This window comes from Neopelma chrysocephalum, unplaced genomic scaffold (assembly GCF_003984885.1).
Source record: "Neopelma chrysocephalum unplaced genomic scaffold, ASM398488v2 Primary Assembly neopelma1_61b, whole genome shotgun sequence".
NCBI lineage: Eukaryota > Metazoa > Chordata > Aves > Passeriformes > Pipridae > Neopelma > Neopelma chrysocephalum.
The window spans coordinates 10,770,520-10,796,494 of record NW_020897717.1 but is presented as its reverse complement, the minus strand read 5'-3'; the positions used below and the strand labels follow the sequence as shown (position 1 = coordinate 10,796,494).

Below are 25,975 nucleotides of genomic sequence, written 5' to 3'. Positions count from 1 at the left end.
TTTAGCTCTGTAATGTCAAGAGCCCTTTCCCTTCTGGAACTTTTCCAGTATGGGAAAACGTGGCTGCTTATTTATTCCAGTTCTCACACAGGCTGTGATGGAGATTTAAAAACAGAAAAAAAATACTGAATATTCTGATGCATTTTGAACAGGTGACAATGGAGGGGTATAAATTTACTATCACATTATACTGTAGCTGTATATAAAGTTAACTGAGTATGAAAAAGAAATCCTAAGTGTGACTCTCTTTTCAAAGTGCAGCATTCTTTTTATTCTTTTGGATCATAGTAGGACTTTCTGGTTTTCAGACTTCGGGGGGAATTGCAGATTATTAAAATAGTTTCAGAGCTCAAAGCCTCTGTAAAATTTTACTAACAGAGTTAAAAATCTTAAAAAATTGTTTATTAAAAATAGCTGTAACTTATTTGTTATGAAAAACAAAATGAAAGTAGTTATCCAGTCAGCAGGTGCATTACTGACTGATTCTGGTGATTCATCATACAATGTGGAAATTAAATTGTAATTAAATAAAGTGAATAATTAACCAATGAGATTTTTTTCAAAAACAGTCATCCAGCTATTAAGTTTGCAAAGGGAAACCTCCATACAAATAGGAAAAATCGCAGAAGTTTATAAAAATGCTTTTTGGAATATTGAGTTTGACCACTTCTACTTTAAAATGTGCAGATTTTAATAGTTCATATATGCCAACCCTTTTGGTAAAATAACCTAGCATGACCGTGTTCCCAGCTTGGGATCTGGCTGACTGGGTGCATAGCATTGGCTCAGGGGATGTGCACTTGGAGCGTTCTGTACCAGCTTTGTAGAAGTGGCTGCTGGAAACTAAGGGGTCCTCAGCCCCACCACTGCCACCCCTCCCTCCCTTTGACCACGTTATCCTGGGTCTGCTGTGCACGTGGAGCTGCTGCTTCCCCTCCCATGCCCCTTTGAAGGCAGAAAGTTCCACACCCTTGCAAGGATCTTCCTGCAAGTTCCTGCTGGATCTTCTCGTGCACTGAAATATGTTTTGACAATGTTGATACCACAACTGAGCAATGTTGAACAGACAAAGGGAAGGGAGATTGTGAGTTAGCTGTCTGGGTTGGCTGGTTTGTGAATAAGCTAACAGGCAGCTCATGTATTTGTCTTCAGACCTAGCACTGTTTCTGAATTGTGTGAAGGTCTCATTTTTGTGTGGAGCAGGGAAAAGATGACAGGGGACTTTTGACAAATTTAAATTGAGCCCAAACCAGACAGTTAATCAGATTCAATAAAGTTCACAACAGTCTTTCTATTTGTCCTTCTTGCTTCTCAGTACCAGTACAATCATAAATGAAAACATCAAAATGTAAGTAATCAGTGGTTGGTTGGTTGGTTTATTTCCAAAGAAACTGAAGGCAGAAAATAGTAGACCCTTGTGAGGATGGTAGTCTGAGAACTTCCTATCTACAATGCATGGGAGTAGTTTACATATATATAACTTGTATTAGGAGGAAAAAAAGTCCAATTTATGAGATTATCCCCTTATAAACTACAAGTATTTCTCTTAGTACCTTGAACTTTTTATCTGACCAAAGTCAGAGAAACGCATTACAAGTGGGATCTGGAGCATCCAAGTTTGTTGTACTCTACTCAGGAGCACCCGTAGTGGATGGCTTTTATTGTTTAACTGCAAAAACTATTGTATTTTTAAGTCTGTTTCTTTAGCATTCATTAAAGAAAATCTCTTCAGTCTTTAAAGAAAGAGGTACAGATGTCTCTCCATCAGCATCTGACAGGCCAGAAGATTTGGAAAGGATATGCTCATTGAACTGCTTTATGAGTGCCAAGAAAAACTACGAGCATGGAGAGAAGGTTTCTATCCATGAAGTGGAGGGTTTACTGCAAGAACCCCTGCCAAAGTTGCTACTGGATTCAGAGAAATGTTTCTCATCTTATTAGTAGGTGCCACGTTACAGCTTTTAGGATATCAAATATTATCTGTTACACCTCTGGCACCTTCAGGCTGTTTTGCTCCCACCACCAAAACTGTGGAAACTGTTTCTTCCTCCCTTCTTTTCCCTTCACAAACCTTCCTTTCTAGGAGCACGTTTAGAGACCATGAGGAGTGATATAGGAAACAGGAACTCCCATCCTGAGGATCTAGTAGAAAACTCCTGTGTTTTTCAGATTTTTGTTAGGAACTTGTTTCTATTTCCAGATATTCTGAAGGTCATGCAGTCCTTACAACAGACAGGACACTGCTTCAGTCAGGTAATGTCCTTTAAAGGTCTTGTATTACTGAGGCTGTGTAGTTACGCAGGCAAAGCCTTAGGAGACAAACAACCACTTACATGTTCACTTAAGGCAACCTATGGCTGATGCAAAAGCTGGACCTGCAGCACAATATCCTCAAGCTCTTTGACTTTACAACTGTGGGCGCCTTTTTTGACCTAATCTATGGCTGCTCCACCTTCCTTCTTTATGTAGCACATATATCTTCTAAACAGTTCTGTGCCACACCACCCTAAGATAGAGATGTTGGGATTTGGTCCATCTCAGTGAGGCTGCTGGAGTGTGTGTTGTCTGTGTGCCAAAAGGACTCTGAGGAGTAGTATATTCACAACAGGAAGATGTACAGAGGTCCCAGTATCTAGTTAACCTACCAGGGCATATTGCAAATCATGACTTGTTTTGGTTCTGAATTTTGCTCCAAGTATTTTCCTAGGTCCACTTCCTGCAGGTTTGAATGCATCAATTATTTTTTTTCCCATCCAGAACAAAGTTCTCAGTCTGAGACAAATAATCCATGCTGTGTGGAGATGCCTCTCTGGTGACTACAAAATAAAGGCACCAAGTTTACAGTTGTCCTACAAAATCAGAATTGCAAATGCAGATTTAATGTGGCAAGAGAGTGAGGGAAGTGGACTCCTTGCAGTGATAAATTTTCTATATTTTTCCTGTAAAGAAAACTTTACTCTGCACAAACAAAATGAATGAAACTTTGCAGAGCTCTTATATTTCAACAGGCTTTAAAAAAGAATTAATGAGAAGTCTGAAGACATCTTCTCCCAGATGAAGTATTATTCTTGTCATTATGGTATAATAAAATTATTTTTTATTGTTTTCTCTTCAGGGGTTCAAGACAGATGATAATTTAGATTTTCTCTAATGCTAGTCTATGCTAGAAATGCTAGACCCATGATGTACCAATATATCGTGAGATTTATACTATAGTTGTAGCTTAAGACAGTGACATATTTAAGTGCTGTGCTTAATGTTACTGGAAAGTCCTGGCCTAAAAAGACTGACTAGAGACCCTGAGAGCAAATGGGAAAGAAAACATCACCTTTTCCACCAAGTAACAAAATAGTTTGAGCTCTAATTGTTCTGATGTCAAAAATAGTACTGCCTTTGAGGACAAATAGAATTGGGAACACGTGTCTTTCAAAAATGAACATTTCTGAGAAAAAAAATTGCAACAGCTCTTCAGCATACTGCATCTTTTTCTCTTCCTAGTCCTGCATAGAAGCGTCACAACACCCTGAATTGCTTTCTTAAATAAACCCTGTATTGATATTTGGTTTGGGAGTATTAATGAAAATTTTCAACCACACTGATTTGAGTAACATCATCTCAGGCTGGGATGATGTTAAAATCAGGAGTCAAGGATGTTTGCTTTAGTATTAACTAAACAGATATTTGCTTCAGATTAGCGAAGGCAAATCCCTGCTCTGGTTGGGTGCCATCTACATTCACCGTGTAGTTTTGGTCTTCTGCTTATGAAGACCCTAATCCAGTATCCTTGAAAAAGCAAAAGGAATCTTACATTGATTTTGAAGTGTTTTGAAGTCAATGCAGTTAAACGTCTGAAGCTATGAATTGTTTTTCTGTTTCACCTTAAGAAAAAATCAAAGAGCAGACCTGTATGGTCTGTTGCTGTGTGCTGATTGAAAATGTTGTCACTTATTTTATTGCTCTTTGAGTCTTAAGTGAATTTAAGGAAAAAGCACAGGTCTGAATTCTAAAATCTTACCTTGGATGGCAAATGTGGGCTAATCTAATCTGTGTAGAGAGAGAGTGAGATTTCTCTGCCAGGCTATTTAAAACAGAGGTTAAGCATAAAAAATATGACTTTCCCTTTGGAGGGCCCTCCTACCCTCAGTGCACAGTGTAGAGAGTAACTGAGGACACTAACTACACAAGATTTGTGTCAGAATGTAGGAGAACATTCTGACTGTTTCCCACAGTGCCTATCCTCATATTTGAGCACTTGAATACATTTACAAGCCTGTCCCAAAATGACTAAATTCTACTAATTTCTCTTTGGATTGCTCATTTATAACATGCATACATGCAGCTAATCAATAGATGAGACAGTGAAACTAGTGGATTTACAACTTAATATGCTGGAGTCAATAATGTGCTGTAAAGACATTTTCAGTTCAGAAATCAGCACAATTTGTTCTTTACTAAGCTTATGTGATCTATTTTAATTCCCTAAGTAACTTAAATATCCAAGGAAAATACGTAATCTGAACTAAACCTGTTATGCTTCAGTTTTCAAGTAATATTTCAGTATTTACATATTTCATCTTTTCTCTAACTACTGCACCTTGCTGGTGCCATAAGCAGCTCAGACTTTTTTTTTTTGGCAGGAGCTCTGCACTGAGAAGCCCAACCCACACTAGGAGGGACTAATGAATGTGTGACCATATGAAAAGACATGATTAAAGACTCTCTTTTATTTATGCGTTAACATTTCTAACTGCTTTCTTGTTCACACTGCAGCAGATATAGCTGTCTACTTCTCTGTATATGTGTATGAATTTAGTGTTCATCTGACAGCATAGAAAATGGGAATGGGCAGTCTGCAGACACAGCTTCATATGCTGTGTCAAGGTGAGTTTCTTCCCAATGGAGCATCCTAAGAGGCTTAAACTAGAGGGAATTGTAGCCATGTGGTCCAAGGACGATCTGGATGTTCATCCATGTGTGTTCACTTGGGTTTACTTGGTTTCAAGACATTAAACCTGAAAGCAGCTTCTCTCCCAGTGACTCCACCAAATGCTATTGCCACTCTTTCTTCTTGTCTTCTTTTCAAGCCTTTTCTCAGTGTGGAGTTGACTCCAAGCCTTTGTATCGCAAGACATAGCTGCTAAAGGACACAGCAATACATAACTTATTCTTAATGGACCTCAATATTTTCATCAACACTGCAGTTCATAGCAGCTGCAATGGAAAAACAAGATTTTTGTTCCTTTGACCATCATGTGACACAGGGGCTTTGCAGGCCACTCATTGAGGCTTTGCACTAGCTTGTACAGCCAGAAGGGGCAGAGATCTCCTGTAGCAGTCTCGTACTCCAAGTGTGGGGGAACATCCCATTAAGTTCTGTAAGGAAGGTCTCAGTGCATCAGTATTTTGGTGGGAAGCTGTGCTTTGCTGAGGAATATGTCCCCAAAGTGTACACCCAAATACATGTCTGATCAATATTCCCTGCTAAAAGTCAGAAAATAGGCTAAAGTTCCATCCAGCTACAGAAAAAAAGGAAAGGCATCCCTCCCTGCATCAGCAGTTACATGCTTCTGGCCTTCTGCTAACAGTGACTACTCTGTACAAAAAGGTGTGGAGCAAATCCCTTTTTCCTGGCATGGATTGGCATAATTGGACTGCACCTTTCCCAAACATCTACCTGCATACTTTCCTTTACTTTCAGCCAGTCTCTGCTTGGAAAGCAGGTATCTTCATGTAGGAATTGTAAAGCATTGAGGGAAGCAATGGAAAACCTGGTGAAGAAAAGCCTTTTGAGAGACAAAGGCTTGTACTTTTTGGCCCATCATTTCTTAAAATACCCAGTTCATTTTAAAGGTGACATTCTAAGTTCAACCACATACTCAGATTAAACTTTGGCCTTTATAATGTAGCTCCAAGTAAATTGTTTATGCTTACCTTTGAATGTCTCTCAGAAGTGATTACATACATAGCAGGCAAAGTTTGAATGAAAAGCTAGGACTGTTCAGTACAGAGCAAAGAAAAAGGAATAAAACAGTAGGAAGGAAAAACTTTTTAGTCTCCTTTCAAATGTTGCTTTTATTTTCCATTGTGTTGGCAGAAAGCAGGGATTTAAAGCTGTGAATTGCCTGGAGGCTGTGCTATCTTCCTCTACTTAGCAGCAGTTAGAACTGCTCTTTTTTTGCATGTGTTGGGTGAGAGAGACAAGGACTCAGAATGATTGAGAAAAGGGAATAAACTAAGCTTGCATTTAACAATAACATGACACGTCTGTTGTAACTGTGTAAAATGGGACCTAAAACAATAATTAGAGTTTCCTGAAGCTGTACACAGTAACACAGGGGGATATCCTGAGACTTGATTAATTAATGTTTGTAACATGATGTGAGATCCTATGATGAAAAGTCATATATAACTGCAAAGTCTTAATTCTATGGAGCACAACTGACATTCAGTGGAATTTTCAAGGAAACTGATGTGGGAGTTCACCTGTAATCTATGTTAAGATTTAGATTGTCCTTGTACAAGTCTCCTTAAAAGATTTTCTTGAAACCTTCTTTATTCTTTTTACATTTCTCTTTCTGCATTACGGCTGTTGAGCTGTGCAAAGGCAAAAATTGAAAATAATTGCTTTTATAGGGGAACACCAAGGGATCTATCCTATCTGTTTTCCATTCACCAAAACCGTAGCCAAACTCTCTTTTTCAAACTTTACAGAACGTAGAAACTTTCAGATACTGTGCTCAGGTAATTTTAAGATGAGATGGGAGAAGTTTTACAGTGTTCAGAGTCACTTTTCTTCACAATATCATAGACGATGTAATTTGAAGGGAGATGAAGAAGGTGTCTTATGCCACAGATATTTGAATTCACAAATGTAATAGAGGGGCAATGTGAATTCTTGAAAACAAAAAAACTTCAAATGAAACCAAAACCCAGAACATTTGATAATGCCAAGGGCACATTCTTTTTACAACAAGGCAAAACTGAGTGCCATAAGATACCTTGACTTGAGAAGTTCAGGAACATAAATTATCCATTTTTATGGATAACAAAAACATCCATATTTTCATTACATTGGTTTATAAAGCTCCTGCCACTCTGGACATTACTGGGGAAAAAAAGTATTTGAGACTAAGAAAATGTGGCAGTCTGGATTTTATTTGTTCTGACAAAGGCATCTAACTTGATTCTGGCCATCAGCCAAAATATCAAACGGAAAATACGGTTTATGGCATTAGGAAAAAATATAACATTAACCCCCTAATGCTCCATATTAAGGATGTACCCCCTACCATTTGCAGGTTTGAGCCCTTAGGCTCTAGCTGCTGTTTTACAGCAGCAGTGTTTTTGCTTTCTTTTGCCATGCCTACAGACATCATAGAATAAATCCATGAGAGACACTCTGCTCCTAGATGTTGACAAATAGTGGATAGAAAGTCGTTGCTCAGCAGGAGCACTACATGTGGTACTTATGTTAAACATATTCTTGGAGTTCAGATGTACAAGCGCACTAATTGTAACAAAGAGATGCAAACCCCAACCAGACTTTGTGTGCTTGACTTTCCTAGCTTTCTACCTTCCCTGAAGACATGTTTCTATCCCAGATTACAAAGCTCCACCTGAAAGATGCTTCATTCTGATTCCCCTCGTGACCAAGGCAGGCTCAACACATTGCAAGTTCTGTGCTACTTTGATGAGAATATGCAGATTCTGCATTACATGGTGTGTGAATTTGGAATGTCACAAAATCCTCCCAGCTCAATTCTGTTGGGTTTGACATTGCTTTAACATCATGCTAGATTTTATACACCATGAAGTCTTTGCTGATGTAGCTGCTCTGTCCTCTCTCGCTCCCACCACTCTTCACAAAGTATGCCCCATTCAGCTAAAGATATGTGCATTTTTCTAAGGGTGACACATAATTATTTTTCAATATTTTATTTTATAGTGTGCTTTATTGTGTCTTGAATAGTATTAATTTTTTGCTACAGAGTCTGCCTGTTGTATTTTGAAGAGAAACTTAGTCTAGTTGTTTATATCCAAAATGATTATTGAGAGCAAATAGTATTATTCTGGTTAAGTGGGGATGTCATATTTGAACTGACTAAACCCGAAGTTTGTGGGTAAGAGTCCCATCACTATCTAGTTTATAGAATGAGCTTCTTCGTCCCTTCTACCTCACTTTCTCATTGTGAGGAATAAAAAACATGGTTTAAAGTGAAGAAATATGGGGGAAAAGGAGAGAAATCAGGTGCAAATCTATGGTTTATTATACAGTAGGTCTTGTGAGTGTTGTTAGAGATAAAATATTAATGTTAGGAAAACATGTTGACATCTCCTCTAGATGGTGTCTATAGTGGAATGTCATGTCAGTGATATTTTGGTTTATTTGATTTATTTAGTCATACAGAAAAAATTCTTTTTTTGGGTTTCAGTATTTCTTGGTAGAAATTAGACAAATACAGATGCAAATACATTTTTGAGAAGGTGGCATGCAGTGATGTTTGATGAATTTTAAACAAATAATTGTGAAAGAAAATAGAAGAGAGAAGATGAAAAAGATAAGAAAAAAGAAAAGAAAAAAGGAACAAAGAAAGAAAAAGAAAGAAGGAAAGAAAGAAAGAAAATATAAGAAAAGAAGAAAAGAAAAGAAAAGAAAAGAGAAGAGAAGAAAGAAGAAAAAAGAAAAGAAGAAAAGAGAAAAGAAGAGAAAAGAAGAGAAAAGAAAAGAAAAGAAAATAAAAGAAAAGAAAAGAAAAGAAAAGAAAAGAAAAGAAAAGAAAAGAAAAGAAAAGAAAAGAAAAGAAAAGAAAAGAAAAGAAAAGAAAAGAAAAGAAAAAGGAGAGAGTATTAATAAATAGCAATGTTGACTTTGCCCAAAGTGATTTCTTTAAGGTTTTACCAGCAAAGTGCAACATTGTTGCTGTTTAAAAGTGTACTGCTACCCAAAGGCCAACTTGGTTTTATTTGATTTCATTTTAATGTGCAATGCATCCTGGTTTTCTTCGTGGTGCTTTGCTTTCAAGTCAAAGCTAGGGATTCAGATGCCTGGTGAGATTGCAGCAGGTCCCAGGTGTGCCAGGAAAGAAAACTGTCTACTGTGAAAATAGGCAGCAACTCCATGAGACAGATTCAGCTACGTGCAATTCACAGTTCTTTACATGCTCTGCCAGGAAGGAGGAAAATGAATTGCAATGTAGTGCTTCTATAACAGGTATTAATTGTCGTTTGCAGAATATTTTGAACTTAGATTATTGCTGGTTTTAAAGGTTTTTCCCTAGTACAGTCCACAAGCCCACACATGACTATTCGCACAGGAAATGATTCAGTTATGTGCTAAGTGAAACAGGGTGTGCAAATTAGGGTTTTTATTAAAAAAAGCTGATAGCATGGTACTGTTAGGAAAGGACAAGAACATGGAGTCACAGAGAAAAATCGTGTTCTCTAGTGTTGATGGCAAAACTACTATTTGTATTAAAAATAAATTGCAAGAACGTTCTTAAAGTTGAAAAAAAGAAAGCCTTATGTTTGCCAGGAATCTCAAGGAAACAATATTTTATGATCATGTTATCAAAGCTTATGTTTTAATAAGAAGCCCTTTTATGTGCTTTACCTTGTTGGCTGAATCTATTCTAATGCATTTTTAAAATAGTTTTTCCTAAATTTATGTATAAAAAAGCAAACTCAAATGTAATGAATTTTTGAATGTCATTTCCTAGCCACTGTAGAAGAAAAGACTTCATTGATCCACATTGGGGCTGGGAAAGGAAGAGTGTCCTTTCATCTCAACCAAAGACAATTTGGACAAATATTCCCTCGGCAAAAACATTTAAAAATTATTTCAGGTTTAATAAGGAAATACCTCATTTTAAATTAAACTTAAAAATTTCATTTAAATATTTATCTCGCTCTCTTTCATAATTTCTTTGGGTTTTTATTTACCATAAAAATTATCACCAGTATGGTACATTTTGCTACTATTGAAAGCCTGTTCAGTTATATGAAATAATAAAATAATTCTTTAAAATTAAAAATAGGTGTTGAAAGGCAATTTTAAAATTCTAAAATGAAATGCAAAGTTCTTAAAATGTAGAATTTTAAGAGTGAAATTTACAAAAACAATGAATAAAAAAATCTATTTTTTTTGTGAGGAAAATAAATCGTGCAACATGAATTTCTGGTAAAAATGGAAATTTTGGTTACCTGTAGGCAAGATAATTTCTGGTAAAATGAATAACATGTTGGTATCTATTTGACTAACCTTTGAGATTTTTCAGTAATACCATGGGAATAATTTATACTCCAGTCCGCACTGCTACAAGAAGAGACTCATAGATTACTTGTGTATCCATAAGTTATATCCTTGTGAATCTGAGCATAAGGCTTTAGGAATAGAGTAGATTTTTTAAATGGAAAAGACACAGTGTGCATGATATAAGCCTGAGAAGGAAGGCAACCCAAAAGACAAGTTAGTGTTTGCATATGAATATGAACTCAGTGTAATGTTTACAGTGAAGGCAGGGGCTAAGAAATGGTCTGGGAAATGAAAATGAACATCAGAGTCAAGGTAGAAGTGCTCCTAGTACTTTGCAGAAAATGGCAAAGAATCTGTATTAGACAGGGAACTGGATAAGAGGATAACAACAAAGGTGAGGATACACTGAGTATCTTAATGAAATCCCAAGCATTCTCCCTCACTTCTGTCACTTGTGGAGGAATCTTTGAATTCCTTCATGGAGAATTTGAAAATTGGCATCAGAGGATAGTCAGATTGCCATTCTGACTGTCAGGAAACCATAGATTTCTTCTCCCTTGTCCAGGGACAGTTCACCACGTCTGCTTCTGTAGACGAGGGAATGTTATATGGAATTACCTCCCATCGTTTATGTCTGTGGGTTATGCAAGAACCAGTTTGGATCACTGTACCACTACTGCAATTAGCAGCATGGTAGTGTCTGATGCCACTAGGTTTAGCTAGGGACTCGCAGAAAGAACGAGCTAGCTTTTTAATCAGCTATTGAAGATACCTGCCAAATAGAGATTACAGTACAAAGGGCAGATAGGGACAGAGAAGAAACCCAAGCCTAACCTTAACATGGCTGGTGGCGGCTTCCTGATCTTTGATGATTACCCCTGAAGAAAGGACAGATACTCGAGCTGCCTATTGGGCAGCTCTTCAGTGGTCCGGAGATCTTCTGATGAATCTGTCACGTTTTGAACTCATGCCCTGAGACCTAGGCAACTGGGTAAGCTGGCCTGCCTTGAAAAAAGAGGAAAAGCCCAGAGTGACACCACTGGAAAGTGCTGCTTCATCAGATCGATAGATTCAAAGATGACTAGGTTGTGTAGTTGTATGCAGTTTAAACATTTGTGCAGGGAGTCCACCCGTGCAGAGTATTATTGACAGCTACAGATCAATGCTAATTTTTGATCATTTTCAACCTACAAAGACCTCTTGACCCTGTTGCCACCTTAGGGGCACTTCAAGTAGTCAAAAGCAATCACAGTAGGCAGTGTAAAATCATCAGACCCTTGAAGGCTGCACAGCCTTGCCCGTGCCCAGGAGGAGGACCAAGAGGTAGCAAGGAAGGCAGGCACCTTGCATTATGGATGCCACTGCCTTTGAACAGCATGAAAGACTATGCTAATTTGTTTCCAGACTTTAAGTGACTTCTATGCTCATGAATTAAAAAATAAACAAACAAAAAAGGCAATCTGAAGCAAATCTTGATGGATACATTATTCATGATTCACGTTCTCTCATTTTATGTTTTCAAAAATATGTTAAAACAGGGTTTTATTTTAAATAACTTTTATTCTAATTTACAGTTAAAAGAGTGGAATTGCTCTTAACAGCTTGTGCTGCCACTGGCAGTGTGTGAAACATTTTACACAGCAAGACCAAAGGTGGGGTCCTGCCTGGAGTAGTGGTAGTGCTGCCAGAGCTGTTCCAGGGAAGGGATCCAGGCTGCCACAAGCAAGGAAGGGCCATGTCAAAGGCTGGGCTCTGGGTTACAAGGTGGGATCAAGTCACAGTGGCTCAGGTGTCCATTCCCATAGTATTTACATGGAAAGACTGGGCCATATAGGAGGAATGTGAGAGTGTACCCTCTTAAATGTTTGCTGAAGTATTCTGAATTTACTGACTGATGGAGTGAGAATGCTTCGCAATAGGAGAAAGAGAAAGGAGGACATGGGCTTGTAGTCCATTGGATTTCATGGTCAGTCAGTCTATGAACATCTTAATGTTTGCATTAAAATTTTATTTTGTTGGTTTGCTTTCAATGGTGAATGAAATCTGGACTGTTAGCATGTGTAAACATGGGATATGTGAGTTTATGGCTATGCAGAGAAAGACTGGGAGAATATCCAAGGCAGTGATTTTGTTCCTGCGCCTGTTTAAGGCTGTGTCGTCCGCTGAAGCCAAAGTTATAGTGCTATCCCTTGCAAGGTGTATTTTGCAATTTATATTTGACCATTCCAGCAGGACAGTATTTCTAGGCTGAAAATGTCATGGGAGGACATAAAGTGATTCTTAAAATGAATCACCGAGTCTGCCATCCACCCTCTTTTCAGCATCAGCCTTTGAGCTGAGCAAATTCACAACTGGCAATGGCAGCAGTGCAGGGCGAGAAAGCGGGGCTCTGTACTCTGGGAGTACATCCCCTGAGCTTACTTCAAAACCAAACAAAACAAAAATACATGTAAACCGTTTGCTCTTCAAGAAGTATCTGTAGGAGCCAGGGATAAAAGTCATCCCTGGAAGGAATGGTTTAGCAGTCTCCGGAGAACATGATGAACTGCAGGCAAGGAAATCCCTCCATCCTTGTTTCATTTCAAACTGTAGTGAGGATTGTAAATAATTAAATCTAGCGGTTTAGTGGGAAAATGGTAGAGGGTGATGAAAAATATGCTAGTTTTCTGTTTAAAAACGGAAATCTAGTGTTTGGTAGCATTGCTGTCACAAAAACCCACCCTGATGATGCAGCTCATTAGAAAACAGAGCCATTGCCTTTTGTCTGATGTTTGTAATAATGTGTTCGTACCTTCGGAGAGCCTCTGTGTAGCGGTTCAGGAGCAGTAATTTAATGTTGTGTGCTCCTCTCCTCCCATCCCCACCCCCCAGCCACAGAATGTAAATTTTAGGCTTTTAAAAGTTCTGTTTTGAAAACCTAATAGATGACTGTCCTCATAAAAACTATTAATACAGACTACATCCAATTGTAAAGCTAATTTTAATCATGTTTTGTGCCAACATAATTTCTAATGCCAGATTTTTATGCTAAGCATGAACCTCCATTTGAGCACTGTTCTTTAACCTGCAGTTCATAATTTTGCAGTCGGCTGTATAAGTTTTTTGGCTATGGCAGTTTGAACGCTTCCACTTTCAAGGATCTAAGCCATAAATGTTTATTAAAAGAATCTATAATGAAATCAGGTTTGTTATTTTTTTAATGGCTGCCTTGAGTATGTTGGATGACTGAACGCACGTTGTTAATCATTAAGTACTCATGTTACAAAAAGTGTTTGATAGTATTGCCATCTAGGGGCTGAACGAAATTCTCCATGCCGAAATAAACTGTAATTGAACAGGTGCTGCTATTGACAATATACATATGTTTTTGCTTTATAGCCCACATGCTTTCCATGTTTCTTATGACAAAAGATATCTCTAAATGTCCCACGGCAGCCAGAGCTTTCTTATATATAATCTGTTCGAGGTGATTGCTATTTGCATTTGAGCTTATGCTTTTTTGGCAGTGATGGCTGGGAATTCCTAACAAAGAATTATACTTTTTTGCATTATTAATCTTGCTAGTGTTTGCCCTGTTTAACAGAAAAAGGAATCATTTATCAGAAAAGTATGTTTATAATCTGTACTTGTGGCATCTTCAGATTTAATATTCATAATGGTCATTCAAATGCTGTGCTATATTTATCTAAAAGACTAACTCATTGTTGTGAGGAAATAACTATTTAAATATTTATAATCTAACTTTTAATATTTAAAAAAAGAAATTAATATTTCTTTAAAATTTGTTTCTGAGTCTGATAGCTTAACAAATGTTTAAATATTAAACAATTGGGTGTTAGCATTTAACAACTTAATATGACTGAAACAGGAAAATTGACTTCATCTCTGCCACATGAAGGCAACTGAATTTTTGCACTCCCCTTCTTGAGACCTATGTAGCTCATGCAAAAGCACAACTAAAAATGAGATTAAATATATTGGTGGTCAGCTGAACTCCTTTCTTCCTCACTCCTCTGACCAGACAAATCTGCACAATCTCCTATTGGAACATGTTACTCCTGTTCAAAGTAATACCACGGCTGTGTCTCCTTCCTGCCTAGATCAGAGTTTGTGCCGAAGCTCTCTTTGCCTGAGCAGTGTCAGGTCTGTGTCAGATGCTGTTTGGGGTAAGCTGCCTAAAGCTGTGAGCTGTGATGCCAGTGGCCCCTTCTGGCCGTGGCTGATGTCCATCACTCTGCATCCCCCCCATAGGTCTCTCTGCTGGGCTGTGGTCTGGTGTGGTGGCAGGTCAGCCCCAATCCTTGCAGCCCAGCCAGAGCCCAGTGGGATCCACGAACAGCCATGTTCTTCTCAGCCTCTCCCCACTGGTTCAAGGCAAGGCTTTGGCACCAGGGAGAGTCTAGGCTGCTTGCTCATGCCCCCATCAGCAATGTGGCTGCTTCCTCCAACCTGGAGAAACAGGGAGGGTTCTTGTAAGGCAGCAGGTTGCCCTACAATCATCTTACATTGTGAATTTATCTTAAACACCATCTTTGCAAAGCAGGAATATAGGAACTAGTTTATTCAGTCTCTACACTTGCCCATCCATCACCCCCATTCCCCCTTTCCCTCCCCCCCATTTTTAAGGGGTTTGTTTTCAGTAAGGAAATTAAACCATACTCCTGGAAACACTGTTTATCCAGTTTATAATGCCCTAAGTAGCTAGGACAGGACAGCCTATGAAATGTTACATCTACACACAAGATGTGTAAGATTTCTGTAGAAGCAGGCATCACTCATATACTGCAGGTTTTTATGTGCTTGAATCCTCCATGGTTCCAGGGCAGCCTTATCCTCACTGAGCAAAGCTCAGACACGTGCTGAACTGTAAGCTATTTGCTAGCTGAGATTCAGACTCTGCAGGACTCCCAAGGAGTCAGCTCCAAAGGCTTTACCATAATGATAGATTTTTTTTTAAAGCCTAAGAATTCTAAGAATTAAGGTTCAATCATGAAAAACCACTAAAATAATCCTGGTAACCAGATGGGGTATTCTGCAAAGCGGTCAGAAGTGACCCAGAGCTGAGGCCTCATTTTCCAAGTGACATAAACCACAGATGCTGATTACTTTTTTAACTAACTCAAACATCTGTATTTTTGCTTCAGGGAACAAAGCATCAGGCTCATTTATTTGGATTGAAACCTTTCACAACATATCATATTCATGTCGTAGCTGTAAACAATGCTGGGCAGGTTTCAAGCCCCTGGACATCTGTGCGCACTTTGGAAGCTTCGCCCAGTGGCCTGAGCAACTTCACTGTGGAAAAGAAGGAAAATGGCAGGGCTCTGCTACTAAAATGGTCAGAGCCCTCCCAGCCCAACGGTGTAATTAAGGTAATCTTCATCTTGACATTTGACTTGATCAAAAAAGAGAAGGGAAATGCTGAATATCAAATGAAAGCATTTTTGCTAAAAATGACTCAATCAAATGCATTATAGTTTACAATAAGACAGAAGTCCTGTGTAAGCACAAGGCACTCTGTGAATTCCCTCTGCTTTCATTATATTAAAATAAGTATTAACATTCTTGTGCTACTCCATGACTGTAAATGTTCATTTACACTGAACCAAATTGTTCATTGACTGCACAGAAAGCTACACATGAAAGCTCATAATATTACTTTTTGTACATTAGACACCATCAAAATGTGTTTCTAGAAAGCCTGGATTTGACAGAATGTTGTTCTGGAATTCGGGACTTTTTTTACCTCAGTGGTTTCAACTGAGTGTAAACCTTTACCTGCAAGGTTTGCAACTAGAGAGGTTTATTTGGAGTTTTTTTTCCATAAGTGATTTTCTTTAGAGCTAGTCTGTGAGAAGCTTTCCTCTAGCCTATGAGAGCCTCGCAGTGAAACTAGATAACAATCAAATATAATGAAAACTGTCACTAAGTGATTTATTACTGCATTCAAAATGAAAAAATCATGAAAATTGGATCAAAACACTCCTTTTGTATCAATGACCTGTTTGTGTGCTGATTGTTACTAGCAAGAAAGTAAGTTTCTGAATCACTGGTTGATAGTCCTTACCCTATTGCAAAGATTAAGGAATCTCATCTACTGGTTATTGACAAAAGTGTTTTGGTTTTTTTCCCTCCTTTTATCCTGGCTTCTGTCCTTCCTTCCCTGCCTGCCTTTTTTTCTTTTTCTTTCTTTATCCACCAGACCTACAATATTTTCAGCGATGACAACCTGGAGTACAGTGGTTTATCTCGGCAGTTCCTCTTCAGGCGCCTCGAGCCGTACACTCTCTACACCCTCATACTGGAGGCTTGCAATGCAGCAGGATGCACTCGTTCTCCACCCCAGCCAGTCCGGACAGACGAAGCACCCCCAGTGTCTCAGATGGCACCTGTAATCCAGGCAGTGAATGCCACCAATGTTGAACTGAGCTGGTTGCAGCCAATTAATCCAAATGGAAAAATAATTCGCTATGAAGTTATTCACAGATGCACAGAAGAAAATGCTGCAGGGTACAGAGCGACAACAGAAGACGAGAAAATTGTTTTCGCAGAATATAACACTGAAAGTAATACATTCGTATATAATGATAAAGGTTTACAGCCATGGACAAGGTATGAATATAAAATACGCACCTGGAATGCAGCAGGCTACACTGACAGCTCCTGGACAGTGGCAAAGACTAGTCAAACTGCCCCAAAAGGTCTTGCCATCCCCAGGTTATCCGTGGTGTCAGCTAACCCCCATAAAGTGTTCATATCGTGGGCCCCCCCGGCACATCCCAATGGCATTCTTCAGTCATACAGGCTGCTAAAGAATGATGTTCTCTACCCTTTCAGCTTTGATGCTGCTACTCTCAGCTACATGGACGAAGACTTACTGCCCTATACAGTGTACAGCTACGCAATAGTTGCCTGTACAATGGGAGGCTGCTCCACCAGTGAGCCAGCTGCCATACGGACACTGGAAGCAGCTCCTGCCTTGGTGGACCCACCATCTCTGCAGGCTGTCAGTGCCACTCAGATCAATGCATCTTGGGCACCTCCCCAAATACAAAATGGAGATATTACCAAGTACATATTGAAATTAAACAATGAAGAGTATTATCCTGGCAAAAATTTGCAAATATTGGTTTCTAATCTACAGCCTTACACACAGTATGATTTTGCATTGGTTGCCTGTACTGCTGGGGGCTGCACAGCCAGTACATCCCAGTCCGTGATGACCATGGAGGCTCCACCATTAAATATGGAAGCTCCCAGGCTGCTTGTCATGGGCTCAGAGTCGATTGAAATCACATGGAAACTTCCAGATAAGCCCAATGGTAACATCACAAGCTACGAGCTAAGAAGGGATGGTGTACTTGTTTACTCAGGTCTGGAAACTCGTTATCTTGATTTCACCCTAACGCCAGGCATGGAGTACAGCTACACTGTCACTGCAAATAACAGTCAAGGGAGCGTGACCAGCCCATCAGCTCAGATAAAAACCAACCCTTCTGCTCCATCTGGGATGTTGCCTCCTAGGTTGCAGGCATGGTCCTCAAATGAGATTTTAGTGGCCTGGGATCCTCCTATCAAAGTGAATGGTGACATAATAAACTACACAATCTCCATCCACAAGCCTGCTGAAACAGGAAAGAAAACTTTTGACTTCGATGCATCTCATGTTTCCTTTCTGAGACGGTCATACATAGTGGCACAGCTACAGCCCCACAGTAGGTAAGTCTGGAAGAACTCATTTGTTGAATAAATGCTGCGGGAAGGTTCAGTGGGCTGGCTGACAGCTCAGCCATCTTGATTAAAGATAGTCAGATCCATAGGGTTTTGTTTTCTAAAAAGCAAATGATAAAACCAGGATTTTTTTTTTAATTTATAGTAACACCAGCTATATATCATCTTGATGAAGTACATAGTGTTGACTTAGGTTGTAATTAATAGAAGAGGTAATTCAGTACTCTGCTATAGACTCCAAAACCTGCAATCTTGTACTGCTGTATCTTTTGCAAGATGTCTGCATTCAAGAATAAATAGGCTTGAGATGACAAAATTTGGGGTGGAGAGACGAAGTCATATTAGCTCACCCATCTACTGAGCAGCTGAGCTGAAATTAATAAGAGTCACACCAGGAACATGTTTGTAGCCTCGAGTTGAAAACAAGTGACTTGTGATGAAGTGAAAGCTAAAACTTAAGAGAGGGTACCAGACTCCGCTACAGAAGCACACTCGATACTGTAGAAGTATCTTCCCCACTATTTCTTGATTATTTACCTGACCTTTCCTTATATATTTGTGTAGGCATAATTTGTGTGTGTTACATAGTTGATAAGTTTGTCTACTATTTACATATAACTAATCTAAATCCGAAGAGAGAAGAGTAGTAGAGTGAAGCTTTACAGCTCTCAAACGACATCCAAATAATTTCCTACAGTGAATTATCAGTTTGATTTATATCATCAAAATCAAAACGATTTTGATCACTTGACTCCTGCAGATGTTAATTCTGCTCTGAAAAAAAAAAAACCCAAACAAACCACAACCAAGTAAAACCCAATAAGACAGCGTTCTTCCTCTTTGCTACACAAGATATGGCACATAATCTGTGTGTTCATGCAAACTGTGTTCCTATTAAAAATTCCAAAGACCGGGAGAAACTAAGAAATCCACCAGCTTTCACGCACAGTTTGTATTTGCAGTGTTTTAATCACTTTGTTCCTGATTTGTGTTCCCAAAGGTATGAAGTACAGCTCCAAGCTTGCACAGAGCTGGGTTGTGCCTCCAGTGAGTGGGCATCGGTACAGACGCTGGAGGCGCCGCCGGCAGTGCAGCCTGCCCCTCTCATCGAAATACAGACAACAGCCGGAGGCTTCCAGTCGACTGCTTCCATCCTGTGGACTGGCCCAAAGCAGCCAAACGGGAAGATTTTATACTATGAACTTTACAGAAGGCGAACAACTCAAGCTCACATAAATTTAGACCTCGCACTTGTTTACAATGGTTCTTCAACCTCCTTCAAAGATGACAAGTTGCTGCCTTACACAGAGTATGAATATCAGGTGGGAATTGAAGCTATTTAGCAGCTCCGATTATGATTTCAGTACACTTTGATAGCTTTACTTTACACGTACAATGAACATACACATCTCAATTCTAATGTTAATAGTATTGTGAAACCTGAATGATTATTGTTAATGTATTTTAAAGAGCTGAGAAGCTGAAAATAATTTTGTACAAGCAATATATTCATTCAGCATTCGTTTTTCTCTACCTTAGTCACAGGTGCCTGTATTTCTTATATGTTTATGTACCCTCCAGAGCTTCTGCAAATCTCTAATGTTATGTGAGTAGTGTCAAATTCTAATTCTTAAAAGGCAGCTTATTTCATTATTTTTTCTTTCTTTTTCCATACTCCTCCAATCTATTATGAATTAATTTTTACTTTATGATCTTAGAGCAGTTTAGGTCAAGAGGGTTGTTTTCCTTTAAATTAGTCATTAGAATTACAAGATTTTGTGGGTGGTTCAAAAGTGAACCTATTAATAGTTGAGGTTACTTCTCATGCACATAGGTATTTTTAGTGTTGTTTTTCTTATGAGCCTGAGACCAGTTCTGCCATTCTTTCACCTGTAACTGTTTTCTATATCAAAGTTACAACTTGTAGCAGCATTTTATCATACAGTACTACTGGTAATGTAAGGCTTTACTTGACTACAGACTGTGAACTAAGAACTTTCCTATTTATAACCATCCAAAATCTTTGCCAAGTTTTTATATGAGTTAGTGAAGTTTAGAGCCTCACCAAAAAAACAGCCTTGAATTTGTTGTTTCTAAAAATAAGTGGACATACTATCATAGCAGGATAAGGTTGATTTTTTTATTTTGATGTTGTCTATTAATAGGCATGCTTATTTGCCACTGAACAAGATACCAGCAAACCTCATTACTAATCCTGTTTGCAATGATACCTTGAAATATATTTGGCAATCCTCAAAGTCTTTACAACCATTTTCCTAAAAAACCCAAAAGTTAAATTGTTTAAGAATGCATTTGTATATATAAAACCGTGCATTCTCCCTCTTGAGCAAAGTGGTGGCAAATCTTTTTTTTACAGGCTCATTTATTTTATAGGATTGCAAGATAATTCAGGTTGGGAAGGCTCTCAGGAGGCCATCCAGCCCAACTTTCTGCCCAAAGCAGGATCAGTTAAGAGATCAGATGAGGTTGTGCAGGGCTTTATACAATTGCATCTTGAAAACCTTCAGGGAGGGAGATTGTTTAACCTCCTGGGCAGTCTGTTCCACTGCTTGGCTGTCCTCATTGCGAAAAAATTTTTTTGTTACTTTCAGTCTGAACTTTTTTTGCTTGAACCTGTTTTGTCTTATCCCCTGCCACCGCATACCATAGTGAAGAACCTGGACCCACCCTCTTGTTAGCCTGTGGTTATGTGCTGGAGGACTGCAATCAAGTCCCTCCAAAGCCATCTCTTCTCCAGGCTGAACAAGCCACAGCTTCTCCTTATAGGCAAAGTTTTCCAACCCCCTGATTACCTTGGTGGCCTTGGCTCCAATTTATCAATCTCTTTCTTGTATTTGGGGGCCAAAACAAAACAAATACTGAATAAAGGCATGTAATCACTTCCTTTAATTGCCTGGCTATGCTCCTGTTAATCAGCTCAAGATGTTGGCTGTCTTTGCTGCCAGATTATTTTGCTGGCTCATGTTCAGCTTTCTATCTACTAAGACCTCTAGGTCCTTTCAAGCAGAGGTGCTCCCTAGTCGGTCAGCTCCCTAGTTGTTCAGCTCCCTAGTTGTTAACCCTGTAACACTGCAAGAAGTTATTCCTTCCCAGGAGCAGGACTTTTCATCTGTCTTGCTGAAATTCATACAATTCCTGATGACCCACTGTGCTAGGCCCTTCTGAGTGGCAGACCTGCCCTTCAGCGTATCAGCTGGTCCTCTCCGGTTTGGTGCTCTGCTCCACTACTATTGTTTTGTTCTTTTTAGTATCGAGAAATCATGAAGAATTAAATCTAAAATCTTGCTTTATCACATTTGTCTATGCAGCTGCTGTATGTACATGTGTCATAGACTCATGGAGTCATGTAGGTTGGTAGGGACACCCAGAAGGCATCTAGCCTAACTCCCTGCTTGAAGCAGGTCCAGATAGAGCAGGCTGGTCAGGGCTGTGTCCAGCTGAGTTTTGGATCAAGTTCTCCATCCTTGCAGATGCAGATGCAAGGATGGAGATTATACAGCATGTGTGGGCAGAACTATTGTTAGACTAGATTTTGTTGCTACTTTAGACAGGATCTGTGACAAATTCAAGTGCAGATGGGGCTGAGTGGATAGCAAGCATTATAGCAGACCCAAACCCTGCTTATTAGTTAGGAATCTTTCTTAGATGAAGAAAAACCTCTCCAAACTGGAAGTTGTAGACATTGGCTGTGGCATATTCTCAGTTGGACTAACTTTCAATTATCTCAATCATAAGCTGTTTTTTGGGAAGCTGATGCTACAAGGTTTTTAATGATCTGTCAGTGATGGATAAAAAAAAAGAAACCTCTTGACCAGATTCCTGTAGTTTACTGTGCTGTATTCAAGACTTTACTTTTTATCTTGGTTCTGCTCCATAGCCAGGCTGAGCTTTTGACTGGAACTCTAAATCATTTTGGGTTTTTTTCACCAGTGGCCATTTATTTCACCATGAGAGGTTTTTCAATGCACGTGTTTGTCTTCTGCTTAAGTCACTTGCAGCAGTCCTCTGGGATCTATTCTGAGCTCCTCCATTGTTGACAATTTATATCTTGCCTGTGAGACAAGTTATTCATAAGTATAGGGCTTGGCTTTGCTATTATGCTGATGAAACCCAGATTTATATTTCACTTAAACTGGGTATTGATTCTCCTGTCTCTGCATTTGAGGCTTGTTTGCTGGACATAAAACTTTAAATGCAACTGAATTTCCTCCAGCAGAATGCAGATAAAAATCAAAGTGCTGTGATGGGACTCTCTCCAGTATTTTTGGAGACACTGAGATTTAGTTCAATGCCCTGACAGCTTCCTTGGACCTGAAATCAGGATTTCTGATCTGAAGGTTTTTAGGGGGTTCTTTTGGTTGGTTTTTTGTTGGTTTGTTTGTTTGTTTTCCTGGAAATTTCAGCTGAATATTAGGTTTTATAAGACTAGATGCAAAAGTTGCACTTTCAGAAATGATGAAGTGACTTCAGAAGCTCATGCTGGCCAAAGGGACTATGCCCCCTAAATGCTTAGGTCACTGTTCTTTGAGAAAGCACATTTATTCTTTAAGGGCTTATTTAAGGGCCAGATCTGCATAAGCATATTAGCACCTGCTAGGTTTCAGTGGGTTTTTAAGTGGCATACGGTGCTTACTGTTCCATACTCAAAAATAATTACTTAGATCTTTGAAATTCACTCTATCAGTCTATTTGTGCATTTAGATACTTGCATTTTCTAGAGCATCTGGCCTTTTAGGTATTTGTTGGAATGCTGCCTGATAACCTCAACTATATTAAACATATGCAATTGAATGATTTCCTGAAAAAAAAACCTGCCTTAAACAAACTCTGTAACTCATGAGGCCTAATGAGTTTCCAAGTGCAATCTTTTGATTCCTGGAATACTTCTGAATGTGTTGGCCCTTCTCAGGAATCGAGCCTGGTGTGCAGCATTACCATATAGCAACCTATAGAGTCAGACCTGTTTTTCTCAGCTAAGGAAAGGCCCTTTTGAACAGAGACTTGTGGCATTTAGTGCAAAGCAGAGCTGTCATGGTATGGTGTGATTTCCATGCAAATGCAATATCAGTCCTCCACAATTGCACTTAATTTTGTTCTTAAAACTGCTCCCTTAGATTAATGGCTTAATGTCTTCCTGGTTTAGGACACATCCTTATTTCTATTTGGCAGGCACAGAACATGTAAAAGACAGAACATTGCAATTGTCCCTTTTCAGAAAGGTTTATGGCTCCCTGCAGAGGCTTATTCTCTGAGAGGACTATTCAGTGCACCAAGACAGGGTCTGCAGTGCTGAAGCTGTCTGCCTCCAACCACTGCAGGAGGCACAGCATCTCTCCTGCTTGTGAAGCATGCTTCTCACACACCAGTTACTGCAACCAAGGAAAGGGTCTAGGAAATACCCCGAGATACACTAGGGGAAAATATGTTTTGGGTCCTCTGTCTTGACTTCTCAAAGTAAAAACAAATCTTATTCTGACTTTGGAGAGATAAAGAGAAAAAAATGGGTGCAAAGTCATGAATATTAAGGAAGGACCATCTACATGGAGTGTAGAATATGTTAGCCCTATTAGTCACTTTTCAGAGATGACATGAAGGACACTTGGTTTACTAGCCTGTCTGTCAAATTGTTGGCTGAGCTCCAGTTTGTGCTGCTTACTTACTTACAAACAGCTCAATGACTTCTGCAGTTTAAAGTGGGGTTAAACTGTTTTTCTGGCTGACCAGTGATGGTCACCCATTTGTAATATCCCTCATATATGGCTCTTTTTCATAATTTTAATTCCCCATTTCTTCCCATCTCTCTAACAGAAAGATGCACTACAAAGCAGTGACATCAAAACAAATGTAGTTCTTTCTTCCATAACCTGCTTGTTGTTTTGTAAAACTGCTTTTTCTTACAGGGTTCATTGCTCTTCCTGCTTCCAATTAAAGAGAGTTTCTCATACTACATCAGCATTAGACTACCAAGCTTGACCTCAGCTTTTGAAAAGTAAAGCAGACATAATTATATTGTTTCCCTGATGTAATGATGATACCCATTCTAAATACTCTTTTGCAAAATGAGATGCTTCCTTTCCCCTAGTAGAAGGTACACAGTAGGGAGAAGGGCCACTTTGTTCATTAAGCCTCACTTCTGCACTATGTTTCTCTTGTCAACACCATTTTAAACTCAAGTGTGTTGATGCAACAAAACCTTGATTTCTGTTCATTAAATTAAATATGGATATTAGAGTGGATTTGTTGGCTTCCAGAATTACCAATGAGACTCTTACAGCACTACTCTTGCAAGACCCTTCTCAGTAAATTGTGATTCTGACATATTCAAAATCATGGCAAGCTATCCTTTAAAAAGACATTAGTGTGAGTACCAGGGGAAAATATACTCCAGGGCTGTAGATGACTTGATATGATTTCCTTGATTGTATCTTTTTATTTATGAGGCATAATTTATGACTGCTGAAAAGCAAACTAAAATGAGTGATGACTAACTACAGCCAAAGTAATAAATCAGAAGCAGAGAAAGAAGTGGTGATTTTGATCGAATCTATTGAATTAGCTGTTGCCCTTAGCCATTACAGGTATTGGAAAGACCTTTTAATATCTGCTTATCTCTCTCATGGGAACTTGGTAACTATCTCATTATATACCCATAGGAAACAAATTATTTAATTTTCTCTCTCTTAGAGTTAAACCTGTTTACATCTCTCATTAGTTACTGGCATTATACTATGTTATATGGAATGAGCTTCCTTTACAATTTGGTAATTTTATTTAAGTCCCAAAGTTTTTGCCTTTGGTCTTTCCCTTTCCCTTCCTCAGAAGGGGTTTAGTAGTTTTATTATTAGCATTTGAACAGTGGAGATAAATAGCAATGTTAAGAGGCTGTAATTATCACAGTGCTAGAAGTCTGGACCTAAAATCTATCCCATTATATGTTTATGACCTCCATAAGGATACTAAAAATGTTGAAGAGGGGAAAGTATGGATCCGAGGAGGGGCAATTGGAAAGCACACATTTCTTTACTACCTTCTCATACCCCTGGTCATGACTGGATGTGATGCTTTCTTTCCCTTGCCTTTGCTCTGTCCACCATAGACTGCACCCACTTTTGAAAGTTTCTGCTTTCCTAATACCTGCCCAACACTGCAGTGCCCAGATGTGAATACATTATCCTAATGCTGAGTGCTAGATTTCTGTAGACAAGCTTTGTGCTCTAAGCTGTGCTGACATTGCATAAGTAACTCCAAATTATCCAGGCAGCACGGCGGTCAGTTCAGAAAGACTTGTGAAGGATGCTGCAACTGATGGTGAAAGGGAGATCATTTCGTTTTCTCCATTTTTAACTAGCCAAGATTGTGGTCTCCTCAATTTTTTTGCAGATTGGTGTTTGAACATAGCTAAAAATTGGGGGCTGTGTTTCTGAACTTATTATGTCATATCTTATATGCCTCTAAAATATCTTGCTATCTTGGAAAATAATTACACTGTGAAAACTCTGCATTTATATAAGTGTAAGGTAAGAAACTGAACAAATCTGAGTCAAGAAATTCAAAGCAAAGTCTCAAAGTAGTACTGTGTCTATGAGGCCTCCGTGAAACAGCTTTAGAAAAAGAGGAGAGGTATAAACTCCTCTCTGCTACCATTTGTCTTTCCTGGCACACACCAAGTAATGACAGCATTGAATCCTTCTTGGAAAGACCAGCAGTCCCAGGTATGTGCCATCTATGGATACCCTAAGGGCTGAGCCCCAAGTCATACTTGAATCTTACACATAGGAGTAGAATTATGTGCATGTGTGAAAGGGGTGGCTAGGTATGACCTTGCAGTTCCCCAGAACCTACAGCCCTACCTGCCTACAGCTCTATGTAGTGCTCAAAGCCAAAGATAGGTAGTGACTTACTAATGAGACTTTTTTAAGGCAAAAGGCTGTTTTCTCAGCTCCTGCAGGAACTCAGTGCAAGTTGCTGACA

The 25,975-nt window shown here is 39.1% G+C and overlaps 1 protein-coding gene across 8 annotated transcripts in view; it reads left to right on the top strand.

The window, feature by feature from the left end:
• Positions 1 to 25,975, top strand: part of USH2A (usherin) — a 379,012-nt gene that overhangs the window by 334,637 nt on the left and 18,400 nt on the right. For all 8 annotated transcript variants that reach the window (XM_027681679.1, XM_027681684.1, XM_027681681.1 and 5 more), the window contains 3 exons: positions 15,397 to 15,624; positions 16,455 to 17,971; positions 18,984 to 19,305. In XM_027681679.1, coding sequence (XP_027537480.1) covers positions 15,397 to 15,624; positions 16,455 to 17,971; positions 18,984 to 19,305 — 2,067 coding nt within the window. The remainder of the gene's footprint in view (positions 1 to 15,396; positions 15,625 to 16,454; positions 17,972 to 18,983; positions 19,306 to 25,975) is intronic.